Source organism: Salmo trutta, chromosome 6 (assembly GCF_901001165.1).
Source record: "Salmo trutta chromosome 6, fSalTru1.1, whole genome shotgun sequence".
Classification (NCBI taxonomy): domain Eukaryota; kingdom Metazoa; phylum Chordata; class Actinopteri; order Salmoniformes; family Salmonidae; genus Salmo; species Salmo trutta.
In genome coordinates, this window is record NC_042962.1 from 53,322,944 (window position 1) to 53,342,958 (window position 20,015).

General features: G+C 42.0%; 1 protein-coding gene across 5 annotated transcripts in view; it reads left to right on the top strand.

Annotated features, from left to right (window-relative positions):
- The first annotated feature begins 912 nt into the window (after positions 1–912).
- LOC115196277 (uncharacterized) overlaps positions 913–20,015 on the top strand; it is a 38,535-nt gene continuing 19,432 nt past the window's right edge. For 3 of the 5 annotated variants that reach the window (XM_029756945.1, XM_029756946.1, XM_029756948.1), the window contains exon 1: positions 914–1,132. In XM_029756945.1, the coding sequence (XP_029612805.1) occupies positions 1,066–1,132 (67 nt within the window). In that variant the 5' untranslated portion in view covers positions 914–1,065. Of the gene's footprint in view, positions 1,133–20,015 lie in introns of all 5 variants that reach the window. The other 2 variants (XM_029756944.1, XM_029756947.1) reach the window with 1 other exon arrangement.

The following is a 20,015-nucleotide window of genomic DNA, read 5'->3' on the forward strand; positions in this document are numbered from 1 at the left end:
TGACCAGCAGAGGGAGTAATTGTATTAGTTTTGGTCAGGACGTGGCAGAGGTTTTGTGTTGTGTGTAGGTTGGGTTGCTGGACTCTCAATTGGAGGCAGGTGTTTCTAGTTGCCTCTGATTGGGAGTCCTATAAACAGGTGTGTGTTTTTCTTTGTGTTTGTGGGTAGTTGTTTTTGCACTGCGTTTTGTTAGCCTGCAAAACTGTTCCTGTCGTCGTGAGTATTGTTTTTCCCTGTGGATGCTTTGCGTGTTTTTATAAAAAAAATATGAGTATCCACATTCCCGCTGCGCCTTGGTCTTCTCTCCACTACGACACATGTTACACATGTTCAGTTTATGTCTCAGTTGTTGAATCTTGTTATGTTCATACAAATATTTACACATGTTCAGTTTGCTGAAAATAAATGCAGATGACAGTGAGAGGACGTTTCTTTTTTTGCTGAGTTTATGTTTTGAGGAAAATATTTAATATTGTCGATGTTTTAGTGTGCATGCCATATAGGCCTATGGATGCATGGCTATAGGCTGGTGAATTAAAATCTCTCTTACACTCAGTGGTCAGGAAAACAATGAAATGAACTATAATTATTAATTTACCTTTGAATATGACAGTATTGCCAAGTTTTGTTACATTATAGCAGAAATTATATCAATTATAAACTATATATATATGGAATTCTGTGCATTACAGCCATATATACACACAGGGAGGCGCCAAAGACCAGGTATGCGTACGACTACAGGAAGGAATATTTCTGAACTGGTTAGAAAAATATGCTTATTAAAGTTATTATAACATATAAACATAATGCAATGTGTTTGTTATAAAATATTATTTAGTTGCAGCTATTAAATGTCATTTACAAGTCAATTGGAACTTTATTTTGTTTTCCACCAAGAGGTCATGAATAGGGAGGAACTAAACCACAGTTTACTTTCACTTTCTCCGCCTTAGGAAATAAAATAACAGAAGTAGGCTAGGGTTTGAACCACACAATGTTTTGGCATATATAATTTGAATTTACTTTTATTTATTATCTAAACAAACAAACGAATTAGCAAATATGCCGAAACTAACGCTCATCGGATTGTACTTTTGGATTTGTCTGGCGCAAAAGGTGGTTTCCGGAGGTAAGTTGAACCGACCCGCAGCTTCGAACGTAGATTTAGGGCTACCTAATATTTGTAAGGCTACTTGTGTGCTTACTGTGTAGCCTACAACATTATCACATCATAATGTTTGATTATGATGAACAATAGGTATAGGATATGTAACAATGCGCTTATGAACACAATGTGCGTTGCAACTTCAAGAACACGCGCAGCCGTCCAAGTGGGATTCAAATCAGGGAAAAAACACATGGCAATCTGAAACAAAAAGCTTTTATAGCGACATTATTGACAATAGCCTAAACACGCTCTTCGTAGTGATTTTCAACATGGAAAGTCAGAATGGTTTTAAACGAAGTCTGTGTGGGTTTTGATGTGAAATAAGGACCGCACCCTTATTATCATTTGTAGCGACACACACATAACCAACTTCAGGAAGTTAAAGAATATTAAGTCCTGGCCTACCAAGGCGTAAACCTACAGAAGGGTCTGCGTGATCATGGCAGGGCCGGTGATATGGGGGGGCTACCATACCGTCTTACTCCTCCAGATAAAATATTGAAATATTTGTCATTTATTTGACCAAGATGTACACCGACAGAAAGAGTCATCAATCTCAGATAAAGCATCCGAGCGAGCGAAACAGCGCCCCTCTGTCTCTGTATGTGTAGACAATATATCTGATGCTGTCTGGACCAAAAGAGTATGGCATGTCATATTATTTCTGGCCAGACAGCATCAGATACATGGGCTATATATTGTAAGAGAGAGAGGGGCGCTGTTTCGCTCACTCGGATGCTTGCGTTTCAGCAGAGAGGAAGAGGCGAAGCAAGAGGGCTCCTTCTGTCCATGCAGACGTAAGCTTGTGGCCCGCCTTCCCGCCGTTGGGACAATGACTCCCATTGTTAGGGCGGAGACATGAGTATCTCATCATTATATACAGATCTCTGGTTCCAGCCTCTTGCGAATTGGAAAGGAAAGTTGGCGGGTACACTGTTAGGATGCTGGCGTCCCATAAATTAAATTGAGGGTTGTATTGCCATAAATTATATAATTACTCCTATATAATTACTCCTGCCATAATAAAAACATTCAACATACTTCACCAGAGAGCATGACTTAGCCACAGAGGATCATTCAAATACTTCACCAGAGAGCATGACTTAGCCACAGAGGATCATTAAAATACTTCACCAGAGAGCATGACTTAGCCACAGAGGATCATTAGATTCTTAAAAAAAATAGCTGTGGATTGTTTCAAGTCACTAGTGCATAGGCCTTTTCCTTTCCCACAATTTGGGCAGCGGGCGTGGCAATATGTCTAGCTGACTGAGTTTTGGCCGTCAATAAGAATTTGTTCTTAACTGACTTGCCTAGTTAAATAAAAGTTAAATAAAAATATCTATTTTTAAAGAATCTAAAATATGTGTGAAGATAATGTGTCTTGAGTATAATCTTTTATGTTGCAACAAGAAGGGGAGGGGCGTGTTTCTCTCCAGAATGCACTCAGCTCTCCCGCCAATCCTTACCCATTCATTGTTTCATTATGTGAATTGTTTGCCATTTGATTGTTTATTTTTTATCAATTCCCCATTACACATGTCACCAGTAGGCCTAGTAAATGTACCGTTAATCTCTCTTCATTTGGTTACATACATTTATGTTAATGCATGCATTAAATACAGTCATTTACCATTCTCGGGGTGGAAACATTGTTTGCAGAATTCACAACCTGCTACACTTGTGAGAAACAAGTTTTGTTTTATTTCATAACCATTATGAGTTTTGTCAATCTTTTCCTTGTTATTTGTTTGGAGTGCTCCATGAGCAATGAGCATGTGTCTGGTTTCTGTCTTGATCACGTTGAGGGAGCACGTGAGTGCCTGTGCACTAGAGGTCGACCGATTATGATTTTTCAACGCCGATACCGATACCAATTATTGGAGGACCGAATAAAGCCGATGCCGATTAATCGGCCGATTTGTTTATTTATTTGTAATAATGACAATTACAACAATACTGAATGAACACTTATTTTAACTTAATATAATAAATCAATAAAATCAATTTGGCCTCCAATAAATAATGAAACATGTTCAATTTGGTTTAAATAATGCAAAAACAAAGTGTTGGAGAAGAAAGTAAAAGTGCAATATGTGCCATGTAAGAAAGCTAACGTTTAAGTGCCTTGCTCAGAACATGGGAACATATGAAAGCTGGTGGTTCCATTTAACATGAGTCTTCAATATTCCCAGGTAAGAAGTTTTAGGTTGTAGTTATTATAGGAATTATAGGACTATTTCTCTCTATACTATTTGTATTTCATATACCTTTGACTATTGGATGTTCTTATAGGCACTTTAGTATTGCCAGTGTAACAGTATAGCTTCCGTCCCTCTACTCGCTCCTACCTGGGCTCTTACCAGGAACATATCGACAACAGCCACCCTCGAAGCAGCGTTACCCATGCAGAGCAAGGGGAACAACCACTCCAAGTCTTAGAGTGAGTGACGTTTGAAACGCTATTAGCACGCACCCGCTAACTAGCTAGCCATTTCACATCGGTTACACCAGCCTAATCTTGGGAGTTGACAGGCTTGAAGTCATAAACAGCGCAATGCATTGCGAAAGCTGCTGGCAAAACGCACGAAAGTGCTGTTTGAATGAATGCTTACGAGCCTGCTGGTGCCTACCAGCGCTCAGTCAGACTGCTCTATCAAATCATAGACTTAATTATAATAAACACACAGAAATACGAGCCTTAGGTCATTAATATGGTCGAATCCGGAAACTGTCATCTCGAAAACAAAACATTTTTTTCTTTCAGTAAAATACGGAACTGGTCCGTATTTTATCTAACGGGTGGCGTCCCTAAGTCTAAATATTCCTGTTACATTTTACAACCTTCAGTGGTATGTCATAATTACGTAAAATTTGGGCAAATTAGTTCGCAACGAGCCAGGCAATGAACGCAAGAGCAGTGACAGAATTTCATGTTAGCAGACAATAGTAACTAAATATGCAGGTTTAAAAATATATACTTGTGTATTGATTTTAAAGAAAGGCATGGATGTTTATGGTTAGGTACATTGGTGCAACGACAGTGCTTTTTTTGCAAATGCGCTTGTTAAATCATCACCCGTTTGTCGAAGTAGGCTGTGATTCGATGAGAAATGAACAGGCACCGCATCGATTATATGCAACGCAGGACACGTTAGATAAACTAGTAATATCATCAACCATGTGTAGTTAACTAGTGATTATGTTAAGATTGATAGTTTTTTATAAGATAAGTTTAATGCTAGCTAGCAACTTACCTTGGCTTCTTGCTGCCCTCGCGTAACAGGTAATCAGCCTGCCATGCAGGCTCCTCGTGGAGTGCAATGTAAAGCAGGTGGTTAGAGCGTTGGAGTAGTAACCAGAAGGTTGCAAAAACGAATCCCCGACTTCCCCCTGAACAAGGCAGTTAACCCCGTTCCTAGGCCGTTATTGAAAATAAGAATGTGTTCTTAATCTGACTTGCCTAGTTAAATAAGGTGTAAAAAATAAAAATAGACAAATCGGTGGCCAAAAATACCGATTGTTATGAAAACTTGAAATCGGCCCTAATTATTCGGCCATTCCGATTAATCGGTCGACCTCTTACTGTGCACGCATAGAAGTAGGCCTACTTGGCCTGCTGCATGCAACTGTAGGAAAGTGCCCATTTGGCAATGTCTGATTTCTGATTTTCTTAACTCACCACGTCCACCACTAATACGCTGAACTTCACAGTAATTTTTTCTTCTCCTCGCACATTGTAAACAAAGTTTTTTTTTACATCGATTGCAAATTATACTTCCTCAGTGTTTGAAAAATCTTTCAGAAATGTCTGTTCTGAGCTCACTGGTGCGGGAAACTCCGAGGGCCCGGAATAGGCTAGTTTATAAAATGTTGCAAGTTTGCTAGGGACAGCCAGTTGATGAGTTGATACAATGTTGCGCTTCACAAGCAATAGCTCAAATCAAGACAGATAAAAAGGGAGGCAGACTGGCGGAGTAGAGAGATGAATGTGATTGAAAGAACCAGCATTTTCATCAGGATATTTCCTACTGTTTTAATTGTCGGTTTAGGCCTCTATATCTTATTTAGTACATTATAGAAGTTATAGGCCTACTGCTGCATTTGCCTATAGACTATCTCTGAGTTCTATGCGCTAATTTCCTTAGCCGCCAATGAACCACAGTGTATCAATGTGTCTATTTGGCAGAGGTTGGTGCTCTCGCCTTAAGCCAGGTGTACACTACACGATTTTGGCCATGATTTAGCTTTCCCAGACCCAGTTTTTGAGATTGGAGACAAAATCCCCATGTCGTTGCCTACTCAGGCCACGCAGCCATCACCGACGCTCGTTTAATGTGAGTAGATCAAAGACGCAATCTAAAGGCTACCGATCTTGTCTTTGAGCAGTACCAGACATCCCAATATTTTCAACATGTTTGATTTTATCGGCACACAATCTACAGTGATCTTGTAGTGTGAGATGTGCAACAACACGTTTCGAGAACGATGATCAGTAATAGCCAACGAGAGCTCGGCAGAGAAGAAGACATTGAGATGATGACGTTGTTTCGCATCACACAAAATATGTAGATCTCGAGCAGCAGCAATGACTAGCCTACTACTAGTATGCGTTTGTAATTGCCTCTAACCAAAGCCAACGTGTCAAATCATTACAGCCCTGAAGTTCACAAGCAATGTTATTCAATTCAAAATGTTGGCTAGATATTTGAACTCTGTATGGCAAGCGTTTATGAAGCTGCTTTGAGCCACAGCTCGTAGCTAAGTAAATCTAACCACATCATTGTTTTCACGACACAGCGTGGTATCGAGAATCCTCACGACCAAGTGAAGAATATTGTAGTGTGACCTCCGTCTGTGCCACATAGTTTAGTGTGAGCACCACTACGTTGGCTACACCAAAACATTTATTGAAACCCATTAATTTAATGTGAGAGGCTCATCGTTGTTAGGATTTTGAAAGTCGTGTAATGTCCACCCAGCTTTAGTATAATTTTAACTTTGAGATTTTCATAATTAACCATGTGCCAATGATTTTGAGAAACTAAAATGTTATTATTGAATTGAAACTGTTCCACGAAAATAAATCAGGACCTTCATGCAGATCGGTAGAAATGGTAAGATAAATTGTAAGCTTCCCCAAACTTCAATCTCACGAGCTGCCTACGGTCTTAACTATAACACCCATAAAAACATGTGTGGACGAGCAAGCCGTGTCCACCTATGGATATCAAAGGCCCATTCCACTGATTCGTTCTGCACGCACGCTCCCTCAACGTTATCAGGACAGAGATACCACACACGTGCTCATTGCTCATATGGAGCACTTCAAACAAAAGACATTACAAAAATGGACAACTCCTAAAAGATGGTTATGAAATAAACCAAAACTTGTTTCTCACAAGTGTAGCACGTTGTGAAACAACGTTTCCACTCCGAGAATGAGAACGGCAAATGACTGTAATGCATGCATTAACATTAATTAATGTAACTAAATGGCGGGGATTAACGGTACATTTACTAGGCATTACTGGTTACATCTGTAATGGGGAATTGATAGAAATAAACAATCAAAGGGCAAACAATTCACACAATGAAACAATGAATGTGCAAGAATTGGCGGGAGACTGCGGAGCACATTCTGGAGAGCTGAGCGCATGCATTCTGGAGAAAGACGCCCATATCTCCACCACACACGCCTCACCTTATTATTTTCTCAATATTTTAAATGATATTCAAGACACATTATCGTCACATATTTTAGATGCTTTTCACTGACAACCACAACTTAATAATCAGCTAGGCCTATTGCCACACGCGCAGAGCAAATTGCTGGCTTCACAAATAGGCATATGCATATTCACTTGTGATTTGAAACAATCCACAGCTATTTTTTAAAGAAACTAATGATCCGTTGTGGCTAAGTCAAGCTCTCTGGTAAAGTATTTTGAATGATTTTATTTATACAGGAGTAATTATATAATTTTGGCAAAATATCCATTTACTTTAGGGGAAGGCTGCATCTGAACAGTGTGATGTGCACCCGCCAACTTTCCTTTCTAAGTGGCTGAAACCAGAGATTTGTATATACTGACGAGATGCGAGTCATTGTCCCAAAGGCGGGAATGCAGGCGACAAGTTTAGGTCCCATGGAAACGTATTGGGTTTATTCAGGACAGATTTTGGCGAGAGTGAGCCTTCTCGCTTAGCCTTTTCCTCTTTGCTGAAACTAGCGAGCGAAACGGCGCCCCATTGTTTTACTTTAAGTAGCCCAGGTATCTGATGCTGTCTGGACAGAAAAAGTATGACATGCCATACTCCTTTTGTCCAGGCAGCATCAGATATATGGTCTTCACATATGGAGACAAAGGGGCGCTGTTTCCCTCGCTCGGATGCTTTATCTGAGAATGATGCGTCTTTCTGTCAGCGCGAGTCTTGGTCAAATAAATGATCAATATTTCAATATTTTACTTGGACAGGTGTAACAGTGTAGGTTCCGTCCCTCTCTTCGCCCCAACCCGGGCTCGAACCAGGGACCCTTGCACACATCAACAACTGACACCCACGAAGCATCGTTACCCATCGCGCCACAAAAGCCACGGCCCTTGCAACGCAAGGGGAAACCCTACTTCAAGTCTCAGAGCGAGTGACGTCACCGATTGAAACGCTATTAGCGCGCACCACCGCTAACTAACTAGCCATTTCACATCGGTTACACTCACCCCCCCTTTGACCTCCTCCTTTTCCGCAGCAACCAATGATCCGGGTCAACAGCATCAATGTAACAGTGTAGGTTCCATCCCTCTCTTCACCCCAACCCGGGCTCGAACCAGGGACCCTTGCACACATCAACAACTGACACCCACCGAAGCATCGTTACCCATCGCGCCACAAGAGCCACGGCCCTTGCAACGCAAGGGGAAACCCTACTTCAAGTCTCAGAGCGAGTGACGTCACCGATTGAAACGCTATTAGCGCGCACCACCGCTAACTAACTAGCCATTTCACATCGGTTACACAGGCAAGGAGGTACGGTATTGTAGGGCGGGCCAGGCCCACTAGGTCCAGCACATAACACCAGCTCTGCTTTATGAACAAATATTGATATAATAACCATCATATCGAAGTAAACTTACAGTTATGCCACTCTGGCACAGCGATCTAAGGCAATGCATTACAGTGCTAGGGGCATCACTACAGACACCCTGGTTCAAATCCAGGCTATATCACAACCGGCTGTGATTGGGAGTCCCATAGGGCGGAGCGCAATTGACCCAGCGTCATGCGGTGTATGCCGTCATTGTAAATAAGAATTTGTTCTTTACTGACTTGCCTAGTTCAATAAAGGTTAAATACAAAGATAAAACAATTACACAATTACATGTTGTGGTCCCACTATGACTCAGGAAACCATGCTGTTTATTAGGGTACCGATGAAATAAGCAGGGGTGCAACTTTCACTGGGGACAGGGGTCATGTCCCTCCCACATTCTGAAATTACATTTTAGTCCCCCCCCCGTTTTATCATTACAATGTGATACAAAAAGAGGAAAAGGGTGCTTTAGAACCATGCGGACACCTCAGATTATGGCTGGATTTAGGACACCACAGAGCGGGCTTACAGTCTGTGTGAAGGCAAAGCTTCTGGAAGGCTGGCTGGACCAGCACGAGAGAGTTGAGCATAGTTCAGTGTGTATGTGTTGCCCTCTTTCACCGAGTTGTAAAAGCAAGCAGAGCAGAAACTGGCTACTCTTTAGTTGACTGAAGTAGCTAGCAAGGTAACCGCTGTTTAACTTAACAGAAAAAAAAGAAACTCGTTTTTATTCGCAGTGCTGAGCTAGTATTGTAACTGACGGGTAACGTTAGCTAATGTTTCATCCCCTCTTGACTGAGGTGAATAAATGACCTATGCTAGCTAGTAGCTACCACAGCCAGGTCAGCTCTTGCCTCTAGCTATCTGTCAGATAGTAATAATAGCCACCTCATATCGCTATCTAACAGCTGTTGTTTGTATGGACATGTTTTGTAGCCTTTGTTTTGTCCCGTTTCAACAGAAGTAAATGAACTTGGCTAGCTTTTGCTAATTGATGTACAGTTACAGAGAAAGAGCTGGCCAAAAGTTGGCAAATGTTAGCTATCCTTTTTGCCTCCTCAATCACACTAGACCTGAAACAAACAATGAAACCATCGGCCAAACGATTGAAGCAGGGGCGAAAATCTGATATCAACTTTGGAGGGGACAATTACATGAAATTTTCTCAAGAGCAATTCCTGAGGGGGACACCAAAAGTAGTGCTGTAACACATAGCCTACATTGTAATATGGTAAATGTATATTGAGGAACCAAAGAAATAAGGTGTTTGCCGTTCTCCTAACTACTGGTACCCAAAACTACACAACTAATCACAACAGCAATACCATTGCCTTTAACCTCTACGGGCTACGGGGGCAGTATTGAGAATTTTGGAAAAAATATGTGCCCATTTTTAACTGCCACCTACACCAACTCAGAAGCTAGGATATGCATATTATTACCAGATTTGGATAGAAAACACTCTGAATTTTCTAAAACAGTTTGAATGGTGTCTGTAAGTATAACAAAACTCATATTGCAGGCAAAAACCTGTGAAAAATAGATTAAAAGAAATGTGAATTTTGTGACTGTACTATTTAGTGTCATTGTTTTATAGATACCACAGTGAGAAAGGATTCATTTCGCAACTCCTACGGCTTCCACTAGATGTCAACGATCTTTATAAAGTTGTTTGAAGCATCTATGATTAACAGGGACCAAATTAGAATGCAGTGAAGTTGACATGTCGTCACTTCATTTTTTTGCGCCTGCGCATAAATCTGAGAAGAGTGCATTTGTCATAATCGTTTTTCTAGACAAAGAATAGGTCGTGTGAAAATATTACTGATGTTTACTGATGTTTCACGTTAAAAATGGACCAAAAGATTGATGCTAAACAACGTTTGACATGTTTGAACAAACGTAAATAGATTATTTACTAGGTTTTTTTAGCTTTTCGGCGTGATTTTACACCCCCACCCACCACGTTTTGTGGGAGCCTACTGAACGCTAACTACATGGTGTTATTTGGACATAAATGATGAACTTTGTCAAAATAAACCACATTTGTTCTGGACCTGGGATTCCTGGCAGTGCCTTCTGATGGAGATAATCAAAGGTAAGGGGATATTTACAATGTTATTATGATATTAGATGCTGCTAACTGTATAGCCTAGCATGTTGTTATTAGCATAGTACCCCGTTTATTGCAAAATGTGATTTCCCAGTAAAGTTATTTTGAGATCTGGCCATTCGGTAGCAATTACGAGATGATAATATATTATTCTTTGAATGACAATATTATAATTTACCAATGTTTTCGAATAGTAATTCCGTGATTTGTAACGCTGGATTCACTGGGAGCATTCGAGCCGAAAAAAATTCTGAATTTCACCGCGACTGTAAATGCTGTTTTTGGATATAAATATGAACTTGATGGAACTAAAAATGCATGTATTGTATAACATAATGTCCTATGAGTGTCATCTGATGCAGATTGTCAAAGGTAAGTGCATAATTCTAGCTGGTTTTCTGTCTCAGTTGACGCCCTTCTTTGAATTGGCTAAACATTACACACAGCTATTGTCAATGTACTCTCCTAACATAACCTAACTTTATGCATTCTCCGTAAAGCCTCTTTGAAAAACGGACAACGTGGTTAGATTTAGGAGATGTGTATCTTTCAAATGGAGGAAAATAGTTGATTATTTGAGTATTTGAAATGATTAGACTCTTGCAGTTTTGAATTCCCCGCCATGGTCACATGGCAATGAATCCCAATACCGGGCAGGGATCCTCAACAGGTTTTAACAAATCTTAGTTCAGTCACCAGTTTAAGTTGAGAGTGGGGATATCCATGGCATTTTCCAATTATGTTCCTATTTTACAAGTCAAAAAAATTTAGAACCTTTCATAATGTTGCCAAACAAAGACTCAACAAACTTACCTGAGACTCCCTGTCTCTGCCAGTCTGTCCCTGCATATCTGTCCCCAACTCTGCTGTCTGTGTGCCATCTGTTGCCTGCTCTGCCTAATGACATCATTGTGAAACATTTCCATTAGAATTTCATTTCTTTCTTATGAACATTTTATCAACTAGTCTTTGAGATATTAGGCTACTAGGGTTCTTACTATGCGTTTTGGTGTATTGAAAAATACTCTGATGTCCGTCTTTTATTTTTCTGCCATTTTTCTACCTGGCTGGCTGGCTGGCTACACACACACACAGTGTGTAGGTTATTTACAGTAGGAGATGGGCTTCTATCATTCTATTTGGGCTTCGATCTAAAAGGTAGCTAGCAAATGTGAAACGGATTAAAATGACAAGAGTTGACAGCTGTATGAGTTCACCATTTACACAACATATGCTGCAACCTTTTGTAATTTTAATAGTTTGTTTCATATTGGCTGGCTTCCAACAATAGCTGAATTTGCAAAGCTAGCGAGCACCAATTCAGTTTCAGTGGTGTTTGCTATAATCTTTGCTACCCGGGTTAAATAAAGGTGAAATAAAATAAATAAATAAAAGTTCCCTTGCGACAATTGAGCTTTTTCAACGAGACCATTAAATATATTTAAGACAATGGTAGAAGAGAGTGTAGTTCTGTTCAGTTTGGACTTCAGTTTATCGCTAACCTTATCACAGGGACTTTGAAGCACTAACTTACATCATCTGCATGCTGATCTTGGAATACATTGACGATAGCAAAGATTCCATCTTTGATGACGCCACATAAATGGAATAGGTACTAGCTAGCTTAATAGTTAATATTTGCGCGCTAGCTCTGCATATTCAGCTAGTGTGTGTGCGCGATTAACTGGATTAACCTTACGTCAGTTACGTTCATTGAGTGCCTTTCAGACAGTAGACACGACCCCTCTGTTATCTTGCCAACTAAGGAACTGGCAGTGGATCAAACCTTTGTGAGGCAAAGGGTGGGGGGGTCGCGATCTTTTGAAACTTAAAAACGCGCTATTAAGTGTCTATAATCAGCACAATTGCTTTCATTGCGTATTATTAATATTATTTAAATGACATAGTTATGTTTCAGTGATATATTGGGGGGGACAAATCATATTTTTCCCAGGATGGGGGGGACGTGTCCCCCCCGGGATTTCCGCCCCTGGATTGAAGATTGATATTGTGACGTTTTTTCAGTGTAACGTGAGTTTTTATTCATCAGTATGACAATGTAACGTTATTGGTATCTCAGTTTCCCAAGCTAATTCCCTACTTTTCACACTGACACAGTAATAAATAGCTCTAATGTTACAGGCTTCACTGTCATGGTGCACAGTGGAAGTCTGCGCCAGATCGATTTCTTTATCCCGCCACTGCCTGCACCAGCATGGCTCTGTCTGACTCCCACCCGCTACCACAAAAAATGGTCCCAAACCTAACCGCAGTCCCACAGTGTTACCGGCATAAGGCTTGTTTTTCTCTGGAGGCCAGGAAGGAGCTGGTACGATGTACATTACTGGCGGTTTTAGATTTTAGTGAAATTATATATATGCAGGCCTAAACCAATACCCTGAGAGCACTTGATTCAGTATATCATGCAGCCCTCAGGTTCATTACAAATCAAAAACGTCTAACACATCATTGTGATCCCTACAGCACTGTTGGCTGGTCGTCATTGACCTTGCGTAGGCTTAAACACTGTCGCAGCTGTCGTCATGGAGAGAAGTGGACCAAGGTGCAGCGGAGTTAGTGTTCATAATTTTAATTCAAAACGATCACTGGAACACTACAAAAACAAGAAAATATCGACAGCTAAACAGTACTGACAGCATATCACACTGAACAGAAACAATTAGCCACAAACACACAGACAAACACACCCTACTAATATAGGACTCCCAATCAAAGGCAACTCAACACACCTGCCTTCAATTGGGAGTCCCACCCCAATTAACTCTACATAGAAAACCAAAGCTAGACAGAACGTAGACACACATACCAAAACACAAAGACCTCTGCCACGCCCTGACCAAAACTAATACAATTACTCCCTCTGCTGGTCAGGACGTGACAGTACCCCCCCCCTAAAGGTACAGACCCCGGAATGCACCTTAAAAAAAGAAAACACAAAAAATCCCCAATACCCCAAAAAAACCAATAAACAATATCCCCTAAACAATAAGGGAGGGAAGGGAGGGAAGGGAGGGTGGCTGCCGTCAACGACGGCACTGTGCTACACCCTCCCTCCCCCAACCCACCTATCCTGGAGGTGGCTCAGGTGCGGGACGTGAACCTCGCTCCACCTTCGGCGTCGTCTACTTCGGTGGCGCCGATAGCTGTGCCGGGCAGACGGGCCACTCGAGCTGACCCTGGCAGACGGGCCACTCGGGCTGGGCCGGAGGACAGGCGGGCCGGAGGGCAGTCGGGCCGCTCTGGCAGACCCGGGCAGTCGGGCCGCTCTGGCAGACCCGGGCAGTCGGGCCGCTCTGGCGACTCCTGACTGGCGGGCGGCTCTGGCGACTCCTGACTGGCGGGCGGCTCTGGCGACTCCTGACTGGCGGGCGGATCTGGCGACTCCTGACTGGCGGGCGGATCTGGCGACTCCTGACTGGCGGGCGGATCTGGCGACTCCTGACTGGCGGGCGGATCTGGCGACTCCTGACTGGCGGGCGGATCTGGCGACTCCTGACTGGCGGGCGGATCTGGCGACTCCTGACTGGCGGGCGGATCTGGCGACTCCTGACTGGCGGGCGGCTCTGGCGACTCCTGACTGGCGGGCGGCTCTGGCGACTCCTGACTGGCGGGCGGCTCTGGCGACTCCTGACTGGCGGGAGGCTCTGGCGACTCCTGACTGGCGGGAGGCTCTGGCAACTCCTGACTGGCGAGGCTGGGCTGACACACTAGACGCCTGATGCGTGGGGCTGGTACTGGACGTGCCAGCCTGGAGACACGCACCTTAGGGCTAGTGCGGGGAGCTGGCCTGGGGCTCCATTCCTGCCTCGCAAAACTGCCCTTGTGCCCCCCCCAAAAAAATTATTGGGGCAGCCTCTAGAGTTTACTTAACTCTTCCATAGCCCTGGTAATGCTCATCCTTATCTCCGCCCACGTCCATCCTTCTTCCTTGTTCCTCCGCTGCTTGGTCCTTTGGTGGTGGGTAATTCTGTCACAGCTGTCGTCACGGAGAGAAGTGGACCAAGGTGCAGCGGAGTTAGTGTTCATAATTTTTATTCAAAACGATCACTGGAACACTACAAAAACAAGAAAATACCGACAGCTAAACAGTACTGACAGCATATCACACTGAACAGAAACAATTACCCACAAACACACAGACAAACACACCCTACTAATATAGGACTCCCAATCAAAGGCAACTCAACACACCTGCCTCAATTGGGAGTCCCACCCCAATTAACTCTACATAGAAAACCAAAGCTAGACAGAACGTAGACACACATACCAAAACACAAAGACCTCTGCCACGCCCTGACCAAAACTAATACAATTACTCCCTCTGCTGATCAGGACGTGACAAACACTGGTATTACACTGATTTATAAGGCCATATTGGGTAAAAGGCCATTTTATCTCTGCTCTTTTTTAATCAGGTGGGTAAATAAATATTAATTACTGTCCCATTCTCGTTTGCTTTTAACAGTACCAAGAGTTAGAACAGGTCATGGTAGAATAGTTTTAGTTACTCAGCTCCGTGGTCCTGGATTTCTCTCCTGAACATTTAAATATTTGATGATCTAGTCTCGTTTGATGGAGTTTAAACACTTGATCAATGTAAATATCATAGAATAGTGTAATTGTCTTTAGGACAGCTGTTTTATAGTCAAGACATTTGTGTTTTTTAACGTAATATGTAATTGTTGTACTGTGTGTATATAGTTTTGTTTAATGTTGTGTTTGTAAGTTGTTTTGACTGAAAATGTGTTCCCCCTGCTGCTATTGGACCAAGTCCCTCTTGAAAAATAGATTTTGTCTCAATGAGAAAAACATGTATAATTAACATTATTTTTATTTTTTATTGAATCTTTATTTTAGGCGTATGTGGGGCAGCTCACTTGCCAGCCATAGTCCCAGCAATTTTGAATCCTATAGGCAATATCAAATGCGCTAAATAACTTGAGAAATAGGTTAAATTACCAGATATTCTCACATGGCCCTTATATTAGGCTATCTGTATTACTGGGGTATATGCTAGATGTAGTTTGAAGAGAGCAGAGTTGGAGAGACTTGCACTTTCTCTTGAGCTATTATAGCCTACCTTATAGGAGTGGGAGGATTTTCAGAAGGAGAAATATGGGTGATCAATATTTAGGCCTTTCTAGGCAATGTAGTAAACTATAGCTTAATCATAGGCCAATTGAGGAAGTACATTTCCTTGGAAAGATACTTTTGGCCATGTAGTGTATGTGGACTCCCCTTCAAATTAGTGAATTTAGCTATTTCAGCCACACCCGTTGCATAAAATCGAGCACACAGCCATGCGATCTCCATAGACAAACATTGGCAGTAGAATGGCCCGTACTGAAGAGCTCAGTGACTTTCAACATGGCACCGTGATAGGATGTCACCTTTCCAACAAGTCAGTTCGTCAAATTTCCGCCCTGCTAGAGCTGCCCTGGTCAACTGTAAGTGCTGTTATTAGTGTGAAGTGGAAACGTCTAGGAGCAACAACGGCTCAGCCGCGAAGAGGTAGGCCGCACAAGCACACAGAGTGGGATTGTCTGTCCTCTGTTGCAACACTCACTACCAAGTTCCAACTACCTCTGGAAGCAACATCAGCACAATTTTTTCCGTTTTTTTATTTAACTAGGCAAGTCAGTTAAGAACAACCTCTCTGGGGTATGTGGGACGATTTCGTCCCACCTACGTAACAGCCACTTCAATCCAGTGGCGCGATTTTTGAATCGTTAGAAATGCTATAACTTCAATTTCTCAAACATATGACTATTTCACAGCTATTTAAAGACAAGAATCTCGTTAATCTAACCCCACTGTCCGATTTCAAAAAGGCTTTACAACAAAAGCAAAACATTAGATTATGTTAGCAGAGTACCCAGCCAGAAAAAATCTGACACCCATTTTTCAAGCTAGCATATCATGTCACATAAACCCAAACCACAGCTAAATGCAGCACTAACCTTTTATAATCTTCATCAGATGACACACCTAGGACATTGTGTTATACAATACATGCATGTCTGTTCAATCAAGTTCATATTTATATCAAAAACCAGCTTTTTACATTAGCATGTGACGTTCAGAAAAAGCATAACCACCGCAAACTTCCGGTGAATTTACTAACAGTTTGCTAAATTACTCACGATAAACGTTCACAAAAAGCATAACAATTATTTTAAGAATTATAGATACATTACCCCTCTATGCACTCGATATGTCCGATTTTAAAATAGCTTTTCGGATGAAGCACATTTTGCAATAATCTAAGTACATAGCCCGGCATTACAGGGCTAGCTATTTAGATACCCACCCAGTTCAGCCTCCACCAAAATCACATTTCCTATAAGAAAAATGTTCTTACCTTGCTTGTTCTTCATCAGAATACACTGCCAGGACTTCTACTTCAATAACAAATGTTGGTTTGGTCCCAAATAATCCATCGTTATGTTCCAACAGCGACGTTTTGTTCGTGAGTTCTAGAATGCTTTTTCACGGTCCCGCGCATGGCGCGTTGGCTTGTCAAAAATGTCTAAATATTCCATTACCGTACTTCGAAGCATGTCAACCGCTGTTTAAAACAAATTTGTATGCCATTTATGTCGTAGAGAAGTGATAATATTCCGACCGGGAGTATGCATTGAGCCTAAACAGCCGAATAAAATTTCTCCTCAGAAGCGACTCATGCACGCGCATCATTGAAAGGTCCTCCGAGCATCCACTTACAAAAGGCGATAATATGTTTCAACCTGAGGTTCCCTCGTAAACCTTCAGTTATTTCGCGGGCTCTGAGAGCCTATTGGAGCCCTGGGAATTGTCACGTTACAGCTAAGATCCTTACTTTTCAATAAAAAGAGGTAAGACGCACGACTCCTTGTCAGACAGGGTACTTCCTGCTTGAAGCCTTGTCAGGTTTTTGCCTGCCATAGGAGTTCTGTTATACTCACAGACACCATTCAAACAGTTTTAGAAAATTCAGAGTGTTTTCTATCCAAACCTGAACAATAATATGCATATTCTAGCTTCTGAGTTGGTGTAGGAGGCAGTTAAAAATGGGAACATATTTTTTCCAAAATTCTCAATACTGCCCCCTATACCAAACAGGTTTTAAGAACAAATTCTTGTTTCACAATGATGGCCTACCCCAGCCTCCCCTAACCAGGACGACTCTGGGCCAATTGTGCACCACCCTATGGGACTCTCAATCACCACCAGTTGTGATACAGCCCGGGATAGAACCAAGGTCTGTAGTGACGCCTCTAGCACTGAGATGCAGTGCCTTAGACCGCTGTGCCACTCGGGAGCCCAAACGATTTGCGTTTGCTGGGAATAACTGTTCGTCTGGAGCTTCGTGCAATGGATTTCCATGACCGAGCAGCCGCACACAAGCCTAAGATCACCATGCGCAATTCCAATCGTCAGCTGGAGTGGTGTAAAGCTCGCCGCCATTGGACTCTGGAGCAGTGGAAACGTGTTCTCTGAAGTGATGAATCATGCTTCACCATCTGATAGTCTGATGGACAAATCTGGGTTTTGCGGATGCCAGGAGAACGCTACCTGTCTGAATACATAGTGCCAACTGTAATGTTTGGTGGAGGAGGAATAATGGTCTGGGGCTTTTTCATTGTTTGGGCTAGGATCTTTAGTTCCAGTGAAGGGAAATCTTAACGCGACAGCATTCAATGACATTCTAGACGTTTCTGTGCTTCCAACTTTGTGGCAACCGTTTGGGGAAGGCCCTTTCCTGTTTCATCATGACAATGCCCCTGTGCACAAAGTGAGTTCCATGCATAAATGGTTTGTCAAGATCAGTGTGGAAGAACTTGACTGGCCTACACAGAGCCCTGACCTCAACCCCATCAAACACCATAAATTGGAACGCCGACTACGAGCCAGGCCTAATCACCCAACATCAGTGCCCGACCTCACTAATGTTCTTGTGGCTGAATGGAAGCAAATCCCCACAACAATGTTCCAACATCTAGAGGAAAGCCTTCCCAGAAGAGTGGAGGCTGTTATAGCAGCAAAGGGGGGACCAACTCCTTATTAATGCCCATGATTTTGGAATGAGATGTTTGACGAGTAGGTGTCCACATACTTATGGTCATGTAGTGTAAATGCCCTGTGCTTCTCTGCCCATGCGTAGTCTATAGCCTACTCTATTTACTTGAGACAACACGCGCACTTGATAGTGCAGGTATGGCTACTGAACTGGAGGCAGCAAGAATGATAACAACAACACTTGCTACGTTATGCATAGGCCTATAGGATATAGCCTGCCTTTTAGGAGGATGATTTGCAGGCAGAGACAAATAAATGGCTAATCAATACTTATTAAAAAGGCGCAACGCTCGCTCACCATAGTAGCCTAACCTATGTGTGTGTTGTAGCTTTTCCTTTTCAATGATGATTAAATGTTTTGATTCCACTTTGACTTACATTGGACCCTCCACTTCTTTCCAATATCAATATTTATTTGCAGACACTGTAGTAAATTACAGTCTAATCATATTTCAGCTAGTTTCATATTTAAGTTAACTGCCACGTGCTTTTCCACTCATGTAGGCAGCCTACTCTATCTCAATGAGTCCACACATACTAGACACACTTGAACTCTCAGGCCCAACTAGGAGAAGTAGACTACTTAAGTTGAAGCAGCGAATTCAAAGTGTGTGAATAATGCAAAAAATATGATTTTAATTAGAGGTCAACCGATTAATCGGAATGGCCGATTAATTAGGGCCGATTTCACGTTTTCATAACAATCAGTAATCGGTATTTTTGGCCGCCGATTTTTTTAAACATTTGTATTATTATTATTTTTACACCTTTATTTAACTAGGCAAGTCAGATTAAGAACACATTCTTATTTTCAATGATGGCCTAGGAACTGGGGTTAACTGCCTTGTTCAGGGGGGATTCATTTTTGCAACCTTCTGGTTACTAGTCCAACGCTCTAACCACCTGCCTTACATTGCACTACACGAGGAGCCTGCATGGCAGGCTGACTACCTGTTACGCGAGGGCAGCAAGAAGCCAAGGTAAGTTGCTAGCTAGCATTAAACTTATCTTATAAAAAACTATCAATCTTAACATAATCACTAGTTAACTACACATGGTTGATGATATTACTAGTTTATCTAACGTGTCCTGCGTTGCATATAATCGATGCGGTGCCTGTTAATTTCTCATTGAATCACAGCCTACTTCGCCAAACGGGTGATGATTTAACAAGCGCATTTGCGAAAAAAGCACTGTAGTTGCACCAATGTACCTAACCATAAACATCAATGCCTTTCTTTAAAATCAATACACAAGTATATATTTTTAAACCTGCATATTTAGTTACTATTGTCTGCTAACATGAAATTGTGTCACTGCTCTTGCGTTCATTGCCTGGCTCGTTGCGAACTAATTTGCCCGAATTTTACGTAATTATGACATACCATTGAAGGTTGTGCAATGTAACAGGAATATTTAGACTTAGGGATGCCACCCGTTAGATAAAATACGGACCGGTTCCGTATTTCACTGAAAGAAAAAAACTTTTTGTTTTCGAGATGATAGTTTACGGATTCGACCATATTAATGACCTAAGTCTCGTATTTCTGTGTGTTTAT